Source organism: Peromyscus eremicus, chromosome 18 (assembly GCF_949786415.1).
Source record: "Peromyscus eremicus chromosome 18, PerEre_H2_v1, whole genome shotgun sequence".
Classification (NCBI taxonomy): Eukaryota; Metazoa; Chordata; class Mammalia; order Rodentia; family Cricetidae; genus Peromyscus; species Peromyscus eremicus.
In genome coordinates, this window is record NC_081434.1 from 21,008,014 (window position 1) to 21,033,385 (window position 25,372).

A 25,372-nucleotide genomic window follows, 5' to 3' on the forward strand; every position below is an offset into this window, starting at 1 on the left:
TCCAGCTGGGATCTCCCACTCCCCCAAGCTCTCTTTCCCTCGACCCTCGCCCTTCATTACCCCCACTCATGTCCAGGCTCTTCATGTAGATCTCTTGCATTTCTCCGTCATTGGGTGATCCCCGTGTCTTTCTTGGGGTCCCCACACGGCTATTTTAACACGTTTGTATCATGCTTCAGCTATGTTGTAATACGCAGGGCCTCCTGAAGTAGATTTACCGTGCTCTAGTGGAGACGCTATGTCCTTACTGTTACTGATTGTGTTTTTATGCTGGCTCCTAGGCATCAGGGTTTGGAAAGATTGTGATTCTAGGTGCTGATATCTGGTCTTGTCTTTATTGGGTAGATTTCCCCTTTGTGTCTGTTGTCTTCTCACTCAGTCTTAAGAAGGTGTGGTGAATGTGCATTGCCTGGTAGGAAATTCATCTCCCATCCTGCCATGCATGGCCACTGAAGATTCCAGGCAAAATACGTTTCTAGGTTTTGGGCCCTGACACTTAGGAATGGGGTGGGGTAGGAAGGAAGCCTGAGCAGGGCCACAGAAGGGACAAAAGCAGAGTGTTCCACCAAGATCTTCTTAATCCCCTGGGAATGGGTGAAGAATGTGAGGAAAGGTCACAGCGGGTAGTCTGCTCATTTAAGTGGGAGGCAGAAAACAATTCTCACTAGGGAGGTTTTATTTACCCAGAGATATTCATAATTCTATGTGTGGGATTAAATGAGGAAAAAATAAAGATAAAAAAGCTTTCCAGATGGAGAAATTGCCAACTTTTGGAAATAGGAAGAAATGCTCTGTGTTTGAAGAAGGAGGTGCTTGTCTCCTTCATGCTGTGTGGAGCTGGTAGGGAGTAGAGTGCCCTCTCAGTTGTGAGTGGACAGGCAGAAATAGGTGGAGTCGATTCCTGGGTACCAGTCTAGGAAGTCTAATGATTCTCGCTAAGGTGAAACTGTTGGAGAATGATGACACAAGAACATGATCTGATTGACACTTTTGGCAGGCTTCTGTTGAGTGTGTTACACATGGGAAGAGAAAAAAATTAAGTTCGATTACTGGAACATTTTCATCTGAGTATCTGTGAGAAAGGTAGTGGCATTTACTGTGATGGAGAAGTTCAAGGAAGCAGCTGTTTAAGAGAAAGTTCAATTCTCTTTCTAGGTTGGTGGCTGTCAATGGACAATTAGGCAAATACATTGAAAGCTCAAAGAATCCATAAGTTTGAAAGTATCACTATAGCTCTGATATACAAAGTCAAAGGAAAAGAAATCTCATGAGTTGAGCAAGATAGAATAAGGAGCATAAAATACCTTGGGCTGTGTGATACTGGAGGGGCTGAAGATGAAATAATGAATATCTAAGCAGCCACCATCACCCATGAAGTGGGAGAAAAACCCACTGCCACTTATTTACAGTTAGAAGCCACTTATTTACTAAGTCAAATGTTCTTGATGAGTGAAGAGCATCTAATGGATGCTGTGGTAAGAGATAGACAGCATTCCTGACTTAAATGTAGCAGAATTCCTGGGGAAAGTGCCTGATTGGAGTTATAATTTAGAGAGCATGGCTGGTAAGAGAGGGTGGAATTTCAAGAAATTTAGATATTAAATGACAGATAGGAAAAAAAAAACCATGCATGTTTGAGGGGACAAATTTTTACGGAGGCCGACTTTATGCTTACCATGATACATACTACAATGCATGTGTGTTAACATGCATTTCTAGGTCGTTTGAAGTGTGAAGTCTGAATAGCCAGGGGAATGTAATCTAGAAGAAGAATGAAGGCCTTAGGAAGCAGTAATGAGGGTAAGCATTTTATAAAGATTTATGGTAGGAAGATGTCTTCTGGTTTTTTTTTTCTTTATCAGTGAAATGGGTTATAAGCTTATCAGGTTAGAATAAGGAAGGGAGAGTTTATTGGCCTTTTGGGGGAGATAAGGAGGGTGAAAAGGCACATAAAAGAGTAGAAGACTGAAGTAACTAAAAGAAATGTAGGCAACCAGTAATGAGAAAGATCTACTTGTAATTTCAAGGTACAAATTCAAGTGAGGCTGTTCCCCATGGAGAGGTATTTCATGTAGCCATTTGCAGCTGTTACACCGGGAATGTTCATACTGAATAGAGTTGGATTATACCTAAATTGAGACTTGGCCAAGAAAGTAAAGTAGAAGCTGGAGTTGATGAAGATGGCTGTGGAGTGATTATAATAGCTGCTGGGAACTAGCCTCAGTGTAGGGAACTAAGGACACACCAAAGACAATGGACAATGAAAACTTGATGAAAGACAGAGAATTTTTGAATTAGGAGTATGAGAGTCAGTAGCCTGCAAAGGCAGGAGGTGGTAGACAAATGGAGGAAGATTGACTATCATTGGTAATCACGAAGTCCCAGGTGTTGCTATGAAAGCCAGGTTTAAGATGAAGTGGAAGAAAATATTATCAGAGTTAAAGAGATCAAGGGATGCAGGGTTCAAGGGATTACATGCATCAATTGTGTGGATGTTGACAATCTAAAAGTGGTAGAGAAAGAGCTAGTTTCCCTGGGTGGTAAAGGTCCTTAAGATTTTTGGAGAAGTGGTTAAGGAAAACAATGCAGCCTATTTAAGTAATGTGATTTAGGAATGAAGCAATATCTGATGGAATAGGATTGTAAAGGATCTGTGATCCTTCAGGAAGAAGAAAATAGAAAATGACTGTATACAGAAGAGAGGAGGCATAAATATAGCTTCCCAGGTCTTAGACCCTAGTGCTGTCAGGATTATGAAAGAAAAGCAAATCCAGTAGCTGAGAATCCTTGGGGCTCATGTTCTCAGCCAATTTAAACCTTTACTCAGATACAGAGAATGACAGAAGCAGTTAAGGTGGTTGCTGAGGATTGTTGTCACTGCAGCAGATTGGGTTGGGACGGAACTAAAGAATTTAGAATTCTTAGGAAGGGAAGATAGAGTTGTAATTGGTATGTATTGCTACTGATATCTATGTATTAAATTACAATATTTTATCAAAGTTTTACATTCTTGCATCAGGTTTTCTCCTAATGCCTTAACTACAAATAAGCACCTATAACTGAAAAAACACTGAGGGAATATTGGTGAAATTATTAAGGCCACTCCATGTAGTTAAAAGGGAGGTTTATTTAGTGGCGTAACTTACAAATGAAGGGATAGATAGGTTGCAGGGTCTGGGAAAGACGCAGTGAAGTCTGCCGGTGTTCTCTGGAGAACTCTGCTCCGTCTACCTCCAGCGTCCAGGGTCCAGGAACCAAGAGAGAAGGTGCATCTGGATCTTGGGTCTTCAAGGTCCTCTCTTGGTCCCGCCTTGTAGGCATGACAGTTACAGAAGCCTCAATGGGGGTTGGAACTTCCAGATCAAGGTTGGAATGGCTACCCACTACAAGGGAAAATCCATGCTTTCAGGCGTTTCTGAATTTTATTACTCTACTATGTTTGTAAGTAGGAATTTTATGTCTATTATATTTAGAATATCAATAATAAAAGATTAAATTCCTTTCTTTGGGGAGAAAAATCTTATAATAGGACCATAAAATGCAATAACGTTCAGATACTTTGCTTGCATTGTTGAACTGCTTTCTTGAGTAGTCCTAATTGTTACTGCTGTGTGAAGGAACTTTTAAACCATTGCTGTTGCAACCATGAGCACTCCCTTCTGATAAATACCTCCTTTCAAAATGTACTCATCTGCTGCAAAAAGATGTTTCCTTTATGAGGGGTAAGAAGAACACTTATCTGTGGATATAAGGATAAATGTTTACAATATGGTTAGGGCTGCCCTGAGTTCATATACATGCACGTCACATTATATGGGCTGAGCTGTATGTATTTTTTATTTAGGAATACACACACACACACACACACACACACACACGCGCGCGCGCACACACACACACATACACACACAAATAACATATTATAGGTATAACTGTGGGTATAAGTATGTTTTGAAATCATAATAAACTACATTATTCCCTCTTCCCTAACACTTAAAAAAATAAACACACACACACACAAAATGCACTTCTCATAGCCAAATATCATTAGGAATCATTACATTGACTTTTTTTTTCAGTCTGGTTCTAACCTAGGGCTATCCTGCCTCTGGGTCTTGGTCCTCCAGGCAGTGTCAGGGGTGAGCTCCCTCTCATGGTATAGGTCACAAGCTGGACCAATCATTGATTGGCCACTCCCACAATTTCTGTACCACCTTTACTCCAGCACATCTTGAAGGCAGGACAAATTGTAGGTCAAAGGTTTTGTGGCTGGGTTGGTGTCCATCCCTCCACTGGAAGTCTTGCCTGCTTACAGGAGAGGGCTGGTTCAGGCTCAGTATCCCCCATTGCTAGGAGTCTTACATGGAGTCATCCTCATAGATTCCTGGGAGTTTCCATTGTACGAGATGCCCCTGATTCCAGTTGTTTCTCCAAGTACTCTCTCCCTCCATTCTCCCACACCCCCAGCCACCAGATCCCTCCAGTTTCCATCCCCACCTCCCATCGAGACCGGACCACTTCCCCCACCCATCAAAGGTGAAATAGAATAGCTATCCTTTGCACTTCATAACTCAGAGGAATGGCAAAAAGAACCACTTTTTGCCAGGTGGTGGTGGTGGTGGTGGCGGAGGCGGCGGCAGCAGCGGCGGCGGCGCACGCCTTTAATCCCAGCACTCAGGAGGCAGAGCCAGGAGAATCTCTGTGAGTTCGAGGCCAGCCTGGTCTATAGAGTGAGATCCAGGACAGGCACCAAAACTACACAGAGAAACCCTGTCTCGAAAACAAACAAACAAACAAACAAACAAATAGGAATAATTTTTCTTCTTCTGTCCTCTCTGCTTGGGGTGGTGGTGGGTATTTTTCCCTCCCTGTCACTGAGAATGAATTTACCTGAGTAGAGGAACCACTGATCCCTTAAGCCTATGATGCCCCTGGAGGAACTCAGTGTGCTCCTAGACTCCTGGTACAGTGGCCCTTGTGTAATTGCTTTTCTGGGGGCCCCAACTCCTCATGCAGGGGCGCTTCTTACCCCTCAGTTTTCCCAAGGCATTGCATTTACTCTGTAGGCAAGTTTGACGTTGTACCAGTTTCCTCCCTCACCCGTCCCCCCCCCCGTGTGTGTGTGTGTGTGTGTGTGTGTGTGTGTGTGTGTGTGCGCGCATTCGTGGATGCATATGAGTGAGAATGGATATATGTATGTCCTAGCAAGTTTGTGGAGGTCAGAGGACCACAGTCAGGAGTTGGATTTGCTTGTGTGTGTGTGCACATTCGTGGATGCATGTGAGTAAGAATGGATATATGTATGTCCTAGCAAGTTTGTGGAGGTCAGAGGACCACAGTCAGGAGTTGGATTTGGTTCTGCCTTGTAGAGGCGGGGCCTTCCTGGCTGTTTGTGCTATACTTTGTAAGCCTGCTAGCTGCCCTTGGTATTCCATGACATTTTGCATCTCCACCTCCTGTCCTGCTGTAGGAGTGCTGGGATTATAGATGTGTAACACGAACATGACTGTTTTCCATGGGTTCTAGGGCCCCAGTGTGAGTTATCATGCCTGTGTGGAGAACGCTTTTCTTGCTGAACCATCTTCCTGCCACACAGCTCTCTGGTTTCGTTTAGTAACGGTTTTATGTCACATGGAGTTTTAGTTATTGTAGGTAAAGTATTCCTTCGGTGCTGTCAATTTTCTCCATTGCCAGAATTAGAATACATGCATATGCGAACTACTTTTTACATTGCTTTCAACACAATGGGACCATTGAATACAGAACGCCAGGTCTTTTATTTAGGAATATCTTATATTCTCAAGAGGTGTTTTTACTCTCAGGTTATATTACTGAGCCTCATATCCAAGATAGTTTCTCTTTTTCTTTTTTTAAAATTATTTTATTTAATTAAAATTTTTTCATTTATCTTCTCCTCCTACTCCCTTCTCTTCTGCTTCCTCCTCGTCCCCCCCCCCCATTCACTCCTCCTCCATCTGGGTTCAGAAATGGAGGCAGGCCTCCCATGGGTGTCAAAAAAGCGTGACACTTCAAGTTAAGGCAGGACCAAGCTCCTCCCCCTTCATCAAGGTTGTGCAAGGCAACCCAGCATGGGGAATAGGTTCCCAAAAGCCAGTTAAAGCGCCAGGGACAGGTCCTGATTCCACTGCTATGAGTCCCACAAACAGACCAAGCTACACAACTGTCACCCACATGCAGAGGGCTTAGGTCACTCCCATGCAGGCTCCCTAACTGTTGGTCCAGTCCCTGAGCTCCCACATGCTCAGGCCAGCTGTCTCTGTGGGTTCCCTGTCATGACCTTGACCCACCTGGCTCATATAATCCCTTCTCCCTTTCTTCATCAGGACTCCTGGTCTTCCACCCAGTGCTTGGCTGTGGGTCTCTGCATCTGCTTCCATCAGTTACTGGATGAAGGCTCTCTGATGACAATTAGGGTAGTCACCAATGACAGGAGATGGCAGGTTCAGGCATGCTCTCCAGAACCTAGGAACAATCAAGACAGCTGCTTGCTTTTTCATTGATTCTGTTTTGGGCCAAACTAGCTTATTGATCTTTGGAAAGGGTATTGAAAGTGAAGGTCAAAATCATTTCAGAACAATTTTTGCTTCTCCTTTGTGCAACAGTGTTTAGCTTAGTACAGTCCAAAGTCTTTTAATAAAGGATATCCTTACAGTCAATTTATTATTAAGTATTAGAACAAAGTACTTGATTAAGTGCTCTTTTTTTTAAATATGAGGTTGTTGTTTTGTTTTGTTTTTCTAAGAAGTGACCCTTTGAGTGGCAAACTTAACCAGAACATTGATTTTAACTTCAAACATGGGTTCTATCCGTTGATGTTTAAGTGGGAGCCCAATTTTCTGCTTTTACCTTGTGTGTGTTTGCACAAATAGAAGATCGTGAATTCTCTTTCAGGTTAAAGTGACTCAAGTTATATTGAGATTCAATAATGTGTTCATTGTGTGAAAATAAAAATATCAATTTGAAACTCCAGAATCATAGCTTGTATTTTCCTTTGAGATGACTTTTCACCCTCTACTGTTGTTAGTTGCTATGGTTTCCGTGTACCTCACTCTGTTAGGTTGTATAGCACTGTCAACCTGTGTCTAGTGTTTGCATTTAAATATCTTCTTGCAATAATGTGAAACTTTTAGTCAAGAACTTTTAGGGTGTATTTGTTTTTATAAAATCACATTTTAAATTTTTTCCCCAGTATCTGATAGTGCACCAGAAAATGTTACTTACAAAAACATTTCCTCGGGAAAGATTGAGATATCCTTTCTTTTTAGGGTGCATTTGTTTTATAAAAACACATCTTTAATTTTTTTCCCCAGTGCCTGATAGTGCACCAGAAAATATTACTTACAAAAACATTTCCTCAGGAGAGATTGAGATATCCTTCCTTCCTCCAAGCAGTCCAAATGGAATCATACAAAAGTACACAATTTACCTCAAGAGAAGTAATGGCAATGAGGCAAAAATTATAAACACGACCTCTCTGACTCAGAACATTAGAGGTAACATATCATTCTGCTGTTTGATATTTCCCTTTATATTGACAGCATGGCCGGAAAATATTAACCTAACATGTTAAAATAACTTAATTGTGATTATTTACATACCAGGAATAAGAATTCTTTTTAGCAAAACAAAGTGGGAATACATGAAAATACACCAGGTCTGGTATTTTCTACAGTGTCGTATATCTTGTTCATCAACAGATGAGATTTTTTTGTGTGTGCATGGTGTGTGTGTGTGTGTGTGTGTGTGTGTGTGTGTGTGTGTGTGTGTGACTGCACACATGTGGAGGTTAGAAGACAATCCCAGGTGTTTGTGCTCATCTGCCTCCTTGTTTGAGGTAGGATCTCTTTGCTGTTTGCCTCTAGCCTGAATGTGCCAGGTTAGACAGCCTGTGAGCTTCTGTGTATTCTCCTGTGTGTACCTCCCATCTCACCTTGGGAACACTGGGGTTACAGTTACACAGTACTATACTTACCTTTATTGAGAATTCAAACTAAGGTCCCCAGGATTACACAGCTATTATTTACCCCATCTCATCTCCACAGCCCTAGGTTAGGACTTTTAGACTGCTAATCAATCCAAGTTTATTTAGCTCTTACTTTTGAAAGAGTGTTGAATTGAGAGTTGTTTTAATTGTTTACCTACTGCATATTGCTAAAGGATATATATTCTCTGCGTTAATTTATCTACTTTATTTCTGCCTAGGACTGAAGAAATATACCCATTATGTGATCGAGGTGTCTGCTAGTACACTCAAAGGTGAAGGAGTTCGGAGTATGCCGATAAGCATACTGACTGAAGAAGACGGTAAGACTGCCATGTATACTGATACACTTTGTTAACATTTCAGGGAACCCGTAGAGATGAGAGTGGGGTAATGTGACCATAGATTGGAGACATATACAGAATGAAACCTAGTGTAAAAATTCCTTTTATCTAAACTATCAACTATGCACAGCACTGGTATTATAGAGAGATTTCACTGTTACATTGTACGAGCAGCTACAAAAGTTAGATTTACATTGAGAAAAACCAGAAACAGTCTTCTTTTTTTGCCTTTGAAGCCAACTGTACTAGGTAAATTTAAATAACAACTTTATGGGAGTTTTTAAGACCCAAGATTTAGGTTGAATAGTGTGAATATTATAACCCAACAGTGTTCAGCATTTTTATGACATTTACAGAAGTTTTGGAGTATAGTTTATATAACTTTCAACATGTCTTAAAGTATTAGGATTAGCTTATTAATACATTCAGGGTATTGTTTTAGATTTCTTTAGTTATTAGCCAATATGCTACCAATGAATGTTAATACTCTTTTTTAATCAAAAATAGATTCTTCTCTCATACAACATATCCTGACCACAGTTTCCCCTCCCTTCACTCTTCTAAGCTCCCCCCACCCCTCCTTCCCCCACATCTGCTCCTCTTTCATTTCTTTTCAAAAAAGAACAGGCCTCCAAGAGACAAGAACCAATATATAACACAAGATACATTAAGACAAGGCAAAAGCCCTCACACCAAAGCTGCATAAGGCAACCCAATAGGAGGAAAAGAGTCCCAAGAGCAGGCAAAAGAGTCAGAGACACACCCACTCCCACTGTTAGGAGTTCCACAAAAACATCAAGCCAACAGCCATATCATATACCAAGAAGACCTGGTGCAGACCCTTGCAGATCCTGTGCTTGCCACATCAGTCTCCCTGATGTGAGCCCTGCTTAGTTGATTCAGTGGGCCATGTTCTCCTGGTGTCCTTCATCCCCTCTGACTCATAGTGCTCCCCTTCCATGGGGTTCCCTGGTCTCCAAGGGGAGGGACCAGATGGAGACCTCCAATTTAGACTCTCTCTCTGTGCAATGTCTGGCTCTGGGTCTCTGTACCCGCTCCTATCTGCTGAAGGAGAAAGTCTGTAGCTGAAGTTTTCCTGGTCCTGCCTAGCCCATGGTCAGGACAAATCTCTCTCACCTGCCAGTCCCGCAGCTGCTCGGTCCCAAGTCAGCACAGAGAGACTTATATTAATTAAACTGCTCAGCCATTAGCTCAGGCCTACCACTGACTAGCTCTTACATTTAAACTAACCCATGATTCTTATTTATGTTTAGCTATGTGGCTTGGTGCCTTTTCCCAGTTCTGCCTTTACATCTTGCTTCTCATGGCGGTGGCTGGCAGCATCTCCTGACTCAGCCCTCCTGTTCCCAGAATTCTCCTCTCTCTTTGACCTGTCTATACTTCCTGCCTGGCTACTGGCCAATCAGCACTTTATTTATTAACCAATCAGAGCAATACATTCACAGCATACAGATATCCACAGCAAAAGTCTCTGATGATAACTGGATTAGTCACTTATCTGTTAATATAGAAGAATATCATCAGGAATCATTTCATTGATTTTTTTTTAACCAGTCATGCTTGGCTCTACCCTAGGGCTCTGGGATATCTAATCTACAGTTCCTGGACATCCAAGCAGTGTAGGGCATGGGCTCCTTCTCATGGCATGGGCCACAATTTAAACCAGACATTGGTTGGCCACCTCCACAAGTTCTGGGCCACCATTGCCCCAGCACATCTTGTAGGCAGGGCAGATTATAGATCAAAGGTTTTGTGGCTAGGTTGGTGTCCAGGTTTCTCTCCTGGTGGTCAGCAGAATAATATTAAACATTTACTCATGTATTTTCCAAACCTGAGTAAAATCAACCATATTGCTGAGATCACTTTGCATTGATACTTCAACAAAACACAGGCACATATTAAAGATCATTAAAAATCACTCTGAGAGACATGCTTTGGAATAGTTTTTGGAGTTTATGCTTTATATGTTATATATTTTGACACAATTGGCTTTTAAAAAAGATTTATTTATTTATTTTATGGATATGAGTGCTCCATCTGCATGTATGCCTTTATGCCAGAGGAAGGCATTAGATCCTACTATAGATGGTTGTGAGCAGTTGCTGGGAATTGAACTCATGACCTCTGGTAGAGCAGCCAGTGCTCTTCACCGCTGAGGCATCTCTCCAGCCCAATAACTGGCTTTCTATGTAAAAGCAATTCTTTTTTTTTTTTTTTTTTTTTTTTTGGTTAAAGCCTTAGAGAGATCAGGGATATATGAAAGCCACCAGCTAACCTCACCTCACCAACTCCAAAGCTTCCAAAGAGCACAGCTTCCTATCTACCCAAGCTTATATGCCTTGCTTTTCTGCCCTCTCATTGGCTCTTAGCCCAGCTACATCATTTCTTCTTCCTACACAGCTCTGTCACTGTCTGTCTCTCTGTATAGACCTCCAGGTCTCTATGGTTGGTACTGGAATTAAAGGCATGTGTCACCACACTTGGCTCTGTTCCCTAGTTTGGCTTTGAACAAACAGAGATCCTGCCTGCTTAGGGATTAAAGGGGAGTGCTGCCTGACTTCTTGTTTACTTAAAATGGATGGCCTGTAAATGCAATTCTTATTATCATGTGGGGTCACTCAGGTCATTAAAAATCGGTTGTCAAGGCAAATGTTCATCTGAATTCTTGGCCCAATTGTATATTCACTGAGGAAGAGAGAGATAGACAAAAAATTCCTGGAGGAGGTGGGAATGGGGGGTGGGCTGGGGGAAGGTGAGGGGGCGGGAGGGGGGAGAACAAGGAATCTGTGGCTGATATGTAGAACTGAATTGTATTGCAAAATTAAATAAATAAATAAATAAATAAATAAATAAATAAATAATAAATAAAAATTCCTTCTGCCTTCCTAAAAAAATTCAGCAAATGACAAATGGCCTGGGGAAGTTGACTTTGCTGAGTTAGACATTTCAACTCAGAGAGTTTTCAGTGTAGAAGTGACCTATAGTTGACAAGTATATAAACAAGTAATTTGTGTACTTTTAATTACTGGTAGAAGTGCTTCCAAAAATTATTCACTAGGAATAAAGAGGAGGTTATATTACTCCAGGGCATCTGGGAAAATAGAGCTAAGCATTATGTTTAAGCGGGGACCTGAAGGAAGTTGAGTGAAGAAGGTATGAGTGAGGTGAGATCATGTCAGTGGAAGACCCTTCGTGTGTTCTGATGATCTGACAGGCTGAATTGATTATGCTGTAAAAGATCTTAATTTTTAAAAATTCACTTATTTTTAGTTTCTACTATATTTAGTGTGTATGTGTGTATATGTTCACTTCATTTATTTTTAGTTTCTACTGTATTTAGTGTGTATGTGTGTATATGTTCACTTCATTTATTTTTCGTTTCTACTATATTTAGTGTGTATATGTGTATATGTTCACATCTGTGTGTGTTGTACTCATTGGAAGTCTGAGGTTAACTCTTGGGAGTGAATTATTTCTTACTGTCATGTAGGTTCTGGGAATTGAACTCAGGATACTAAGCTTGGCAACTAGTGACTTTATCTGCTGGCCACTATTGTTGGCCTAAAGTTTAGTTTTTCTGTATTGTATTTGATAATAGAAATGCCCAAAGTAGTAATAAATATTATAATATATTATATATTAATATATAATATTGTATATATAAAATATATTAATACTTTGGGCATATATGTATTTTTCTGGCATTCTTCCCAAGAATCTTAAAGTTTATTTTGGAGTAAAAATGTGGATTGTTGGATGTTTGTATCTAAATCACTTCCAGTTGGTGACTGGCATCCTTTTCTCTAAAAGTAAACACAAATTATCCTTTAGAAAGTTGAGAAGAGAATATTTACAGGTTTGCTTTGATAAGTGAGAGAATGGGATTCATAGCACAGGAAACACATGTCTCTAAATGATATGCAGACTCATGGGATAGTCAGTACTCGACAGCATTTTCCAAGGTAGTGCCATTGAAAACACCAAAACAGAAACACCAACTATAGCTGTCACCACTGCATTCGCTCGTTGTATAAAACAAGTCCTTCTCTAATATCTAAGAGTGATTCTGACCATTTTCTTATTCATGTGCTATACTGCTACACTGGCGTTTCCTGTGGGATCCGTTCAATTATAAAGATTCATTGATTAGATTTTGGTCGTATTTAGTATTTTCTGACACCTCTAAGGTTGAGGAATGCCATTGGTCTGGGTGAGGTTAGTCATTCTAATTTCCATCAAACTCTTTTTCTTACTGTTCTTTGAATGTATGACACTTTTTTTTTTTTCTCCCAGCTCTTCATTATCTGGGGAGAGCTTTAGGATGTGATACATTTATTCACCCTGATAAAACATTTGCTTTTACTAGAGGGTGCTAATTTACCAAGATGTTCTTGATCAGTCAATGAGTCACTGTGACAGACCCGTGTTGTATTTTCTCATGAAATACTTTTTTCCATTGAATCACAGGAGCAGATGTTCCAAGAGCACCATGAAAATCTTCTTTCATCATTTCATCTGAACATAAACAATCAGGCTCTCCTGTCTGTGGAGAGAAGCTCTGAACTCGCTTCGTTTACCATAGAATTTAACAGACAAAAAATCCCAACAACTACGCGCTTTCATTTTCACACTTTCCATATATATATTTAATGAAATGTGTCATTCTTTGTCACAAATTTCTAGCTCCTGATTCTCCCCCTCAGAACTTCTCTGTGAAACAGTTGTCTGGTGTCACTGTGATGTTGTCATGGCAACCACCCTTGGAGCCAAATGGAATTATCCTCTATTACACAGTTTATGTCTGGTAAGAATTTTTTTGGAAGTAGTTCTGAGAACAAATATTAATTTGTAATATAATAGGAATGTAGTGTTTATTTCAGAATGTGATGCTGCATTAGGGCCCTGATTATTAATAGGTGGGTTAAAATGCCTTTTATTAAGAAATAAGTTTACCTCATATTATGCAGTGGGTCAGCAAATAAAAATCTTTGCAACTAAAACAAAAAAATTACGCTATGGAAAACTATACTAAATGTATATTCTTGAAGGTCTGGATAATCAACTTACATGATTACAAGTGTATAATTTAAAATATTTGAGACTTTTAAAACAAACGTTCTATACACATTTTCTTACATAAAATAATTTCGATTGAAATATAAATCAAAGATATGCTTTTAGATATATTAAGGTCAGCTTTCCATTGATGGTAAGCAGTGATTTACTGGTCACTTTAACTTTAGTTACTTATTTATCCTTCAATTTTGAAAATGATGGTGTCCAAAGTGTGTCTCATATGAGTTTACAAACAGCTATACCTGCTTTAAGACAACCCAGGAGACTAGAATTCTCCTTTTGATCTAATTTATGTTCTTTAAACAGATCCCACTACCCATGTAACACATTTAAAATACATTTTAAATTATTTCAACTCAAAAATAACATTTACGTAGTATTTTGTTAAAAAATAGATACTTCCTAGAAATGTAAATGTGAATTTGAGAAGGACCAGCATTGGAGAGATTACCCCATTTCAAAAGCTTTCCTGAATTAAGATTTCCTCTAATTCCTCTGTAGACCTTGTGTATACTGGTCCTTAAAGTTTATCTTTCTTACATAAATACCTGATTTCTGGTTGTTTTGTTTAGTTTTGGTGACACTGGGAATATCATGAGTTGCTAGTGAAAAGGAAGTAATAGAAAGGAAAAAGCAATTCTACTTCATCCATCTTTCCACTTAGTTTACACATTCATTCATTCATTCATTCATTCATTCATTCATTCATCATATCTCTGTACCTGTGAACAAGACACTACCAAGGCCCTGTCTCAGTGAGTCTACTGTAAAGAGAAAGCTGGATTGTATACTCAGAAGTAGACAATGGAGAAAACATTAGGTGAAAGAAGAGAACTTCATAAAGTTGTCTTCCTTTATGATCTGAGTAACAAGAAGACACCTCTTGTCTTGCATTGATCTGCAGGGAACTTTCCAAGAGGGCACAATATTGACTCTACTCCCCCAGCCCACCCCCCGGCCATGAGAAAACACGATTTGTCATTTTGAAGACCAGAGTGTCAGGTTTGATAAGGAGTATGGAATCAGAGGAGAGTAAAATTATGACAGAGCACTGATAAAGCTCAGATGCCAAGTCATGAAGACAATCTGTTTGTCCATTTTAACTTAAGAGTTGCCAGAGCATTCCCAGCACAGAGAATGACTTGTAGAGGATGAAATTGTTAGCAGGATACCAGGAGGTAGGTTATTCAATAGTCTAGGCAAGAGATGATATTGGCAGTGGAGGAGGGAGTGGGCAGCTTTGTGCTAAATTTAGAAAGAAGAGCCCAGTGGACCTGGTGACACATTGATTTGTTATAGGAGTAAAAATTAAAAAATAAAAGAGATGAATCAACAGTGGCTTCCTGATGTTTGAACCATGCATGTTAAATCCTGGATTTCTGATGTTTTAGTAAAATGTAAGTAAAACATCTTCTGTGCTGTCCCCATGCCTCTCTTCACAAAGCATCTGGGAGTCTCAGCACAGTACACAGGACCCTGGAGAGAATACTAAGGTGTACAGCTGTATTGGATTTATGTCTTTCTGGGCTTGGACAATGGTGATCTATACTAACCACCTATTTTAGGAGCATGGTTATAATTCTAGTTGTCTGTCTTTAATATGGAAGTGTATAAAGTGGGAGGACTTTGTGAATGTGAGCAATGGCAGATATTTTATATTTAACGTTCTAGCAAGGTTAGACTCACATGTTATATAAAACAAGACATTTATTCTCAATAACATTCATTATGCTTTTTGTAATGATGGTGAGGACTGTGGGAACATTTAAGGCAACTCATGCTTTTCACATTCCATGGAATTAGCTTAATTTTTCTAATTTTTCTTGGGCAAACAATAAATTCAAAGTTCAATTCCTCTCTGAGAATACTTATTCTCTCATCTTTGAAGAGGTCTTTCTTCCCTGATTCCTTTCAAGATAGACCTGAGCACAAGGGAAGTTTGGTGAAAGCCAGGTACCCTTGTCTCCAGTGTATGCTATTGTAGCTCCATGAACCTGGCCTCTGTTGAGAATTTATCTGACACTGACTTACAGTTATAGTTCCAGTTTTGAAAGCTCTTATTTTCTGTTTTATCTTTGATTTTCTCAAGACTTATGCAAGTCTGCAGGTCCCCTTGGCCCTCAGATAATAGACTCTTTTGGTTGTTTCCTTAGCTGCAGTCTGCAACTGTGTGGTGTCTGCAAGGTTCCTCCACGTCTTCCGGTCACTCTGGTTAGTTGGTTCAGGACCCCATAGACCTTGCTGTACAGGGTAACACACCATGCTGAGATTTTCAAAGGGCTTTAAAGTTTTTTCACTGCTGCAAGAATAAGCCTCTTTACATGGGGTTTCCCTCACAAATCTACTTCGGTATTTTCTTTATTCCCCTGAGACACTCTAATATGACTAGCTTATGTCTCCCAGTCTGATCTCTCAGAAATTTTTTTATCATGAATAAAAAAATACTCCTTTTTCTTGACGGATGGCAAGGGATCCTTTTTTTTTAAATGAGTGTGTGTGTGTGTGTGTGTGTGTGTGTGTGTGTGTGTGTGTGTGTTGTACATGCATGTGCAGTGCATATATGTGCTTGCTTCTGTGTGGTATACATATTCATGCTATAGAAGGCTAATGGGTTGTCTCCCTCTATCCTTCTTATACTATTTCCTTGAGATAGATTCTTTCACTGAGCCCGATCTCAATATTTGAACCAGACTGGCTGGCCAGAAAGCTCTCAGTAGCTGCCTGTCTCCATCTACACTCACCCAAATGCAGAGCTTCCAGGCCCACAGAGCCATTGCTCAGCTTTTTATATGAGTATTGGGGATCTGAACTCAGACCCTCATGTTTAAAGAACAAGAATTTCCTGTCGACTGATTCATCTTCTCATTCTGGGTTATGAAATTTTTGGGTCTCAAATTATACAGGATTGGTTCTCTTCATTAACTGTTTAATTAAAAATTTATGCGTATGAATGTTTTGCCTACATGGATATCTGTGTACTACATGTGTACCTGGTGCTTGAGGAGGTCAGAAGTAGCCATCAGATCCCCCCAGAACTTGAGTTATAGATGGTTTTTAACTTCCATGTCGTTTCTGAGAATCTGCTGTTACTCTTAACCACTGAGCCACCTCTCCAGGCCCTCAGATTGACTCTCAATATGCAAAAGGTAAATAGAAAATTTGCCAGCACACTTGTCTTTGCTAACCACACACATAACGATGCACACACAGATACAGACAAAAAACACACTTAGCATGTCTACATACACTTACATAGAAATCTGCTTTGTTTGTTGCTGAACTTAAGACAGTAAACTACCATTCACAATTAATAGAAACTTTATTATATATTGAGTAGGTGAATAAATGAAAAGTATAGTTTTAAGGTTCAAAGCTTATTCTTCACTCTTTTAGGGTGTTTGCCATATGAATAATGCACTTTATACAACTAATGGTTACTTTAGTGGGGTGATTATTTTACACAAATGTAAAGCAAAAAATTACAATATATTCAAGAAGATAATCTACATAGTGAAACATATATGAATGATAATGAAGTAGCTAAAAATGTATTTTTAATTTCCAGCAATTTTTTACTGAGATATTTCTTGTAAGCTTTGGACAGTGTTGCTATGAAGAAGTGATAGTTTTTGATTTTTGCTTCTTGATGACTAATGTTTTAGAGAACTTTTGCCATTATAAGTTTAATTGAGAAGATATGATGCAGGTATCATCGTTCACGACTCATGGATTTCAAGCTAGTGAGATATAGGATTGAATTCTAGCTCTGATACGTACATAGTTATGTGTGGTTCTCTTAAAATATTAAATCTAAAATATTTAAATCTAAAAGTGATGTGTGCTATGTGGAGCAGGATCTCTATTCCAGGCTTTCTGTATCTCCCATGATACCAAATTTCTATCATTCCAGTTGTTTTAATAATTCAAAATTCTCATAAAACCATCCCTTTGGATAGTCTTGCTTTCACTGTGTTTTTGAGATGAATGATTTTATATTTAGCATTCTGGGTGACTCTTCTCCTTGTCATGAATATTCTTCTACAAAACTGCTCATGAGGATTGATGTGCAATCATTCTGTTTCCACTACCACACTAGTCACAGTTTACAGATGATTTATTCAGAAATCTGTCTTAATCTTTTACAGCTTAAAATAATGTGTTCCTCTAAACTGTTCATCACGAAATAACGCTCATCATATCAAGATGATAAAGTAACATTTTCCCTCCTTCATGTCAACAAGTTATATATTTTCAATGATACACAGTCCTTGGTGAGGGCAAATACATTAATTAAATAGTTTTATTAGAACACTGTATATTTATTCTTTCAATGCACTTTGAATTGAGATACAATGTTCTTGTAAAATCATACAAAGCTAATTTACATGCTATATTCTTGAATGAAGCTTGGATTTGTTTAATAATTTTGTCTCTTTGTGTGTCATTAAAATTGAGAGATAGTTTTCTCCAAAATTGCTAAAGGGATATCTTAACAGGTATAGGTAAAGGACTATGGAGTAAAAGTGATATTGTGATTCTAGCTTATTTTCTTTCCCAAATACTATGAGGAGGAATACTGAACCACAGTTTGACAGATATATGTCAACACATGTATAGAAATAAAAATGTATAGAATCTCAAAGTGGTTGTAGATTTATTAAGTATGTAATAATATGCCAATGTAAAATAATTTTAAAGTATTTGCTGAAGGCCATTGATTGGGGTTTTAAGACAATTCTCATACAGCTCTTTATTAAATTTATGGATCTAAAAATTTCCAGAGTAATATAAAATCTAATCTTTAAAAATGACTATTATTATGATATAAAACTATGCATAGTACCATTTGTGCAGTTACTACAAGATTTTCATCCTATTGAAATGTCCTAATTGAATAATGCAAGTAATACTAGTACTTGAGAATTTGAAGCAGGAGAATCATGAGTTCAAGGTCAGCATGAGATGTATAGTGGTATCATGTCTCAAAAAAAATGATACCTAAATTTTAAAGCATTCACTATAAACCAACGGAACTTTCTTGACCAGACTTCTCATTTTGGAATGTTGGTGGTAAAAATAGGTTAATGAGTCACAGAGTGTTTCAGCAGAGGCAGCATATGAAGGATGAAGTCACCATGACTCTGAAGAGGTTGGAAGGTAGCATTATGGGGTGTACTATAGTGCTATGTTGAGTGAATCAAAGACTCAGAGCTCATGGTTTTAGAAGTTTCAGTCATGGTACACGATTTTATAGGAACATCTCACCTCATGGTTGCCAGGAAGAAGAGAGAGCTACATACGGCTTGTACTAGTTATTCTCTTTTCTACATTTATTCTACCCCGACCCTCAACCACTGTGATGACGTCATCCACTTTCACACTATCTTTCCCCAGTAGTTAATCCTCTCTGAAGACACACTCTCAGACATATCCAAAGTTGTGCTTTTCCTGTGTGTGACTCAATCCAATGAAGTTGCACTATCCCCAGATTCACTAAAATTGGCCCAAGCCAATTGTAATTATAAATACTTAACACTTGGTTGAATTACTAAATATACTTGGAAGCTAATGAAGTTAATTTATTGAAGTGTTCTGATATTTGCTACTTTTGATATTTCAGAATAAGTGGCATCTCTATCAAGTTAAGCCCATAAATTACTGTATATGAGTGCTACATATTTTTGATGTAGTAATTCTCCAAAGTACCTGGTGGCATTTAATCCAAATGTCAGTTTTACGTTTCCTCTGTCTCTCTTAGGGATAAATCATCATTAAAAACTATCAATGCAACTGAAGCCTCACTGGAATTGTCAGACTTGGACTATAATGTTGACTATAGTGCCTATGTAACAGCTAGTACCAGATTTGGTGATGGGAAAAGAAGAAGCAGTACCATTAACTTTCGAACACCAGAGGGAGGTGAGTTCTCAAAGATCTCAGTCAATTCAAAGACTATTCAGCTCAAAAATAATATCAAATATCAACATGTGCTACGAAGCCTAACAGCCCCCATTAGCTGGATGTGAAATTGCGTCTACTTCCTACCTGTATAAGGCTGGGAAAACTAAGTATCTGTCTGTGCTTCAATTTCCTGTTTGAAACAGTGTATGATATCACAGGGTTCTGATGAGGAGCTAAGGAGTAAGATCTGTGGATGGATTCAGCACAGGACTTAACATGTCATCAATATTTTATCTGTAGGCTAAATGTAGAAAAACAAACTGATGTTGACTTTCTGTCTGCTTTTAGCATTTATTAATTCAAGACTGTACATTAAAACAGGATTTCATATTCATGTACTCTACTGGAAACTGGCAATGGTGTTATCTGCAAATGAAAAGCAGTGGCAATCTTTTAGAGCCAGGATAGTACTGTATGAGTAAGAAAGTCCCTTCGGTAGATATCATATGATAAAAGAGTGGTGCATGGTATGCATTTCATTTTTGACATTCATGTAGATACTATTCCTAATTTAAGTTTTTTTTCAAATATGATTATTCCCACTTTTAACTTATCAGCTGTTGCAAAATTTAGACACTTCAGCTTAACTTGTATCCCTGACTGCAAAGTTTCTGAATTGTTTGTTTTATAGCACCCAGCGACCCTCCCAAAGATGTCCATTATGTGAATCTCAGTTCTTCATCAATAATTCTCTTTTGGACGCCTCCTGTAAAACCTAATGGCATCATACAATATTATTCTGTTTACTACCAGAATACTTCAGGTACTTATGTGCAGGTAAGAGCTGAGTATTAATTTTTATGTCGTTAATATTGTGGACTATTTATATTGATAATTGTGCACAGTTGTATTTTATGAAAATCTCATTGATGTATAAAATAGTGGTGGAGAAAAGTCAAGTACTTTTTCTTTTTACATGTTTACAGCAGTGAAGGTGGTATCACATAAACAAACTTCAATTCTATTTTCTCCAATAACTGTTCTTTTTAAACAACAATGGTTTCACTTATTCTTACTTCTTAGCAGAAAACATATTTTAATTTTGTTTGTATAGAACACAATTTCGGTGGTTAAATTTTCTTGCATTTTTTTTTTTATTTTTCATGACAACGTTTCTCTGTGTAACAGTCCTGGCTCTCCTGGAACTCTCTCTGTAGACCAGGGTGGCCTCAAACTCACAGAGATCCCTCTACCTCTGCCTCCCAAGTGCTGGGATTAAAGGCATGCACCACCACCACCTGGCACATATTTTTAATTATTTATTTTAGTTTTTGAGATTATGATATAATTACATCATTTTCTCCTTTCCTTTCTTTCCTCTAAAGCCTCCCATATACCTCTCCCTGCTTTCTTTCAAATTCATGACCTCTGTTTTTCATTAATTATTGTTACAAACATATATGTATATCTGTATGTACTCCTAAATACATAAATACAACCTGCTCAGTCTGTGTAATTCTACTCATACATATATTTTCAGGGCTGACTATTTGGTTTTAGATAATTAATTGGGGTGTTCTTCCCCCAAGAAGACTAATTCTCACACTTTCTGCATTGGTTAGTTGCCTGTAGTTCTTTTTGTAGGGCTGAGGCCTTGCAGACTTTCCCCATCTGCTTTGGCATTTCCATTGATGTTGTCCTTGTTCAGCTCACGTTTGGGAAGTCACGTGGATAAGACTTTGTAGGCGTGTCTTCTGACATTACTAAGAGAAACAATCTCATAGTAAATTCTTCCGACCCTCTGGCTAACAATGTTCACTCCCTTTTGTAGGTGTGTCCACTGGAACTTGCCTCCACAACTCTGCATTTTGATTGGTTGTGGTTTTCTTTAATATTCTTTGTTGAAAGAAAAGTTTTATTGATGAGGGCTGAAGACGACACTTATCTGTGGGTTTAAGGACAAATATTTATAGTATAGTATTTTTTCCTCAATTGAATTTTTTTATTATAGGGAAGGAAGTTTTTATAGTTGCAATGATATTATTATTGCTTAGCATCAGCTGTAACAAAGACCAATAGGCATATGGTTATTAGTCTGCAGAGTGTAGGTCATGGGACTGTGGTTTGCAGAGGGGAATTATCTGGAATATGAATATAGTAGTAACAAATGAGCCAAGATGAATTTAATTTAGAGAAATGTTTTCAGTTTTGTCCAGCACAGTTATATGATTTCTCCAAATTAAATATTTTTCAGATTTCTAATATATAAAAAAGAGAAAATTATGGTTGTGTGGTTCAATCAAAGACAGGGGAGTTAGAATATAATCTGAGAAACATGAATTAAAAAAATACTGTAATTTGCAGAGTAAGGTTTTTACTGGGCAAAATGACTGAATTGATGGTGACTTGGCAGTTCCCATTTCAGGGTGTCTTTCTAATGGAAAGAGAAGGCAGACAGTCTGTACTTGGCAGTGACGGAGTTCCATTTGTTACTCAGGACACTTAGCTTAGAGTCAGGACTTGTGATTGGCTGTCTCTAGGACTAGGTTGCAGTATGGCTTGCTGAGTTCATAGGTTAAGGACAGAGCTTTGCAAACCGTCTCAGGCAAATGCAGTAGAACTTAACGTACAGAGGTCAGGTCTTGTTCACATGTTGTCCTCTAACTGTAGTTATATAACTCCATATTTAATAGGAAGACTACTTTATAAAAGGTATATACATATAGATATATATCTAATTATAGGCAAAGATATTTTTAAACAAATGACTTAAGAACAAAGAACAAAAGAAGTGTCTGCTTTTTTCCTCTGTACATCAAGCAGATATTTTATCCCTTTTTGAAAACCGAAAAGAAGCAAGGCAATTATTTATTACCACAGATTCACTCACAGATTGAACATTATTTCATTATGCCATGAAAGATGTTCAACATGAAGATTTTCCTTTTTTTATGCTAAATGCATTGTTTGTGTAGTTTGAGGTCTTAGCAATTGTTTCACTTCTGTCCATTATACTTGCAGTTCGTGCAGATTTACACTTTGATTCTCTTTGGCTCCAACTGCACCTCAGTTTTGAACATCTACCTATGGTCTCAGCACAATTATCCAAGTCTACATATTCAAACCTGCATGCATAATATGATCCCATTTTCAACTCATCAGTTTTCAAACAGGTTATCTCCTATCAAGTAATTTTAAGAATGCTTTTAAGTGTAACAGCTGCAAGAGGGCACAGGCTAACGATCCTAAAACTTTTCAGGAGACAGTCTCATGTTGCTTGACATTCACTCAGGCTTTAATGCACTCCTAAAATTATTGTTCAAAGCAGCATATCATCTCTATCTTTTTTTTAGTAGGTGGAAGAAGTACTTGGAATGAAAAATTATGTAGCAGATTATGTATACAGCTTTTATCTTCTGCTTTCTCCTTCCCACAGAACTTTGTGGAACACCCCCACACTTAGCATTCTTTATTTACCTCCTATTCCGGACATCTGGTCCATGTTTTAGAATCCTTCTGTGATAGCTAATGCATTGAAAAAATGGGACATGTGATATTTATATTCCATCTATGTTCCTGGAACAGTTTCATGTATAGGTTTAATGAACAACAAATATTTTAATTGCAATAACATTAAAATTATTGCCATGATGCAAGATTTTCAGCACTTAGCTATGATTCAGAAGCATTTGAGCAGGAACTGAAGCCATCTTTCCACGCTTTCTTGAGTAGTATAAGCTCTTTGCTACTGCTAAATGATCTACCTTTATTCAGTTATCACACATTGTGTGTAGTAGAGGAAGTTACCACTTACATTATTCAGTTTCTACTATGTGTCACATTTTCTTAATATCTCTGACAGAATGCCATATACATTTAAAAGTGCTAAAATAAGTTTGCTCGATAATTAAATTAGAAAGCACTTGTAGAATACCTTCCGGCTATATTTACATGAATAAAGTGTAAGGTTTAATTAGATAATTTGAGCCAAAAGACATTATGAGGCAAAAATAAGGTATATGAGATGTAGAAATTAATGAAATGGTCACCTGTATAATGTCTAAGATTTTATGAATTTGTTTCATGTCTCTGCATGCTTAGTCATACACCCAACTGGAACAAATTTTGGGTGATTCAAAATAATTCATTGCTTATTTGTGATGTTTATAGATAATTTGAATGAATTCTATTTCAATGAAAAACTAAGATTCATTCTAATAACCTTGCAGTAATTAATACTTTTAAGTTGTGGCCTCATCAGCCAGTTATATTATGTGTACAGTTATTTTATGTATACAGTTATTCTGTGTACAGTTATTCTATGTGTACAGTTATTCTATGTGTACAGTTATTCTGTGTACTGTTATTCTATATGTATAGTTATTCTACATATACAGTTACTCTACGTGTACAGTTGGTGTATTAGAAGGCATCCAAGCTCATAAATTACATTTTCTGAGGAATTGTTACGTGGCTTTAACATGTCTATTCTCAAATAAGACACCACAAAAATCAAAGAAAATCTTTTGTTGTACTGACAGATAATGTCAAAAAAAACCCACAAAACTTGTGACTTTTTAAGTCAATAAATTTTAGAACCATCTTGCCTATAAACATACTCAAACAGAGTTTCCTACATTAATTAGTTAAGCAAATTATTCTTGCTTTATTGTGGTTAAGCACACTATTAATTGGTTTGTGTGCATCATTGACTCTAATCCTCAATAACTCTCTATAAAGAGTTATTCTCTATAAAGTGGGAAGAATTATTCCAATTTTATTGTTAAGGGCCGAGAACCATTGAGATTAGAATTTGGTCCAGCCCTGCTTTGCTATACTTGAGTTTAGGTCTGTAAGATTTAAAGTAATTTGTGTAAATTGTATGGTGCATTTTTCTTATGAAAGTGTTGATATTAATACACTTTTGTTGAGGCAGGGTCCACTAGGTATCTCGGGCTCCCTGAAACTCACTATATAGTGCAAACTGACCTTGACCTAGGTATCCCCTTGACTCATTCGTCCAGGTGTTGGAATTACGAAGTGCACCACTCTTGGCTAACTTTGTGGTTTTGCTTAAATTCATTTTCCTTTATTTTAGCATTCTTTTTGTTTAATTATATTTTTTTAATTTTAAATATTGTCCAGAAAGGAAATTGTAGCACAAATTCCTTAAATACTGAAAAAATATTGAATTTTATTTTAACTCTGTGTATGAGTGTATTAACTGCCTCTTCTTTGTTCCCTACAACAGTACAATAAAGAGTCACTGGAGATAAATAACAGAAATGGTTTGAGTTTGTAGATAAGGCAAATACTTCCACATTTCCATTATTATTAATGGAAAAAAAGAAAATGAAAAGTTGTTTTAATTTTTTTTTTCAAATCTATTTGAAAATATCCAATGCCTTAAAAAATACCTAAAAGTTTCCCAAGGGAAACTGATCTGGGTCAGCATAGCCATGGAGTTTTCCCTTGGCCATTTGACATTTTCTACAGGATAAAGTGTCAGTACTTTTCTCTTTAATATTTTATGTATTGATCTGGTAAGAAAAACTGCTACCATTTATTCCCTTTTCATACGAATGTAATTCAAGTTTAATTTTTATGGTAACATTACTTTATGTTGTTTCTCCTAAGAATTAAAATATTAAAATAATAGCAGACAGTTCCTGGCTAATAACTATTTTTCAACATTCATGCCTGCTAAAACACACTCTGAACTATTACAATAATGTGCTTATTTTTCAGAATTTTACCTTCCTGGAAGTAACTAATGAGCCTGACAACATGACCGTGTCTGTAAAAATATATAGATTAGCAATATTCAGCTACTATACATTCTGGTTAACAGCAAGCACTTCAGTTGGAGACGGGAATAAAAGCAGTGACATAATTCATGTATACACGGACCAAGACAGTATGTAAATCAACATGTCTTTATCTTTAATCGGAAAACTTGACAGTCTCATAATTATGTCAGGAACTTCTATTTGTGTTCATTGGCATTAAAATCTGCCAGACATATTTA

General features: G+C 37.8%; 1 protein-coding gene across 1 annotated transcript in view; it reads left to right on the forward strand.

Moving 5' to 3' along the window:
* Window positions 1–25,372, forward strand: part of Ptprq (protein tyrosine phosphatase receptor type Q) — a 180,351-nt gene that overhangs the window by 40,752 nt on the left and 114,227 nt on the right. Inside the window, exons 15-20 of the mRNA XM_059245319.1 lie at window positions 7,332–7,514; window positions 8,224–8,325; window positions 13,051–13,171; window positions 19,202–19,362; window positions 20,036–20,181; window positions 25,093–25,261. Of these exons, the coding sequence (XP_059101302.1) occupies window positions 7,332–7,514; window positions 8,224–8,325; window positions 13,051–13,171; window positions 19,202–19,362; window positions 20,036–20,181; window positions 25,093–25,261 (882 nt within the window). The remainder of the gene's footprint in view (window positions 1–7,331; window positions 7,515–8,223; window positions 8,326–13,050; window positions 13,172–19,201; window positions 19,363–20,035; window positions 20,182–25,092; window positions 25,262–25,372) is intronic.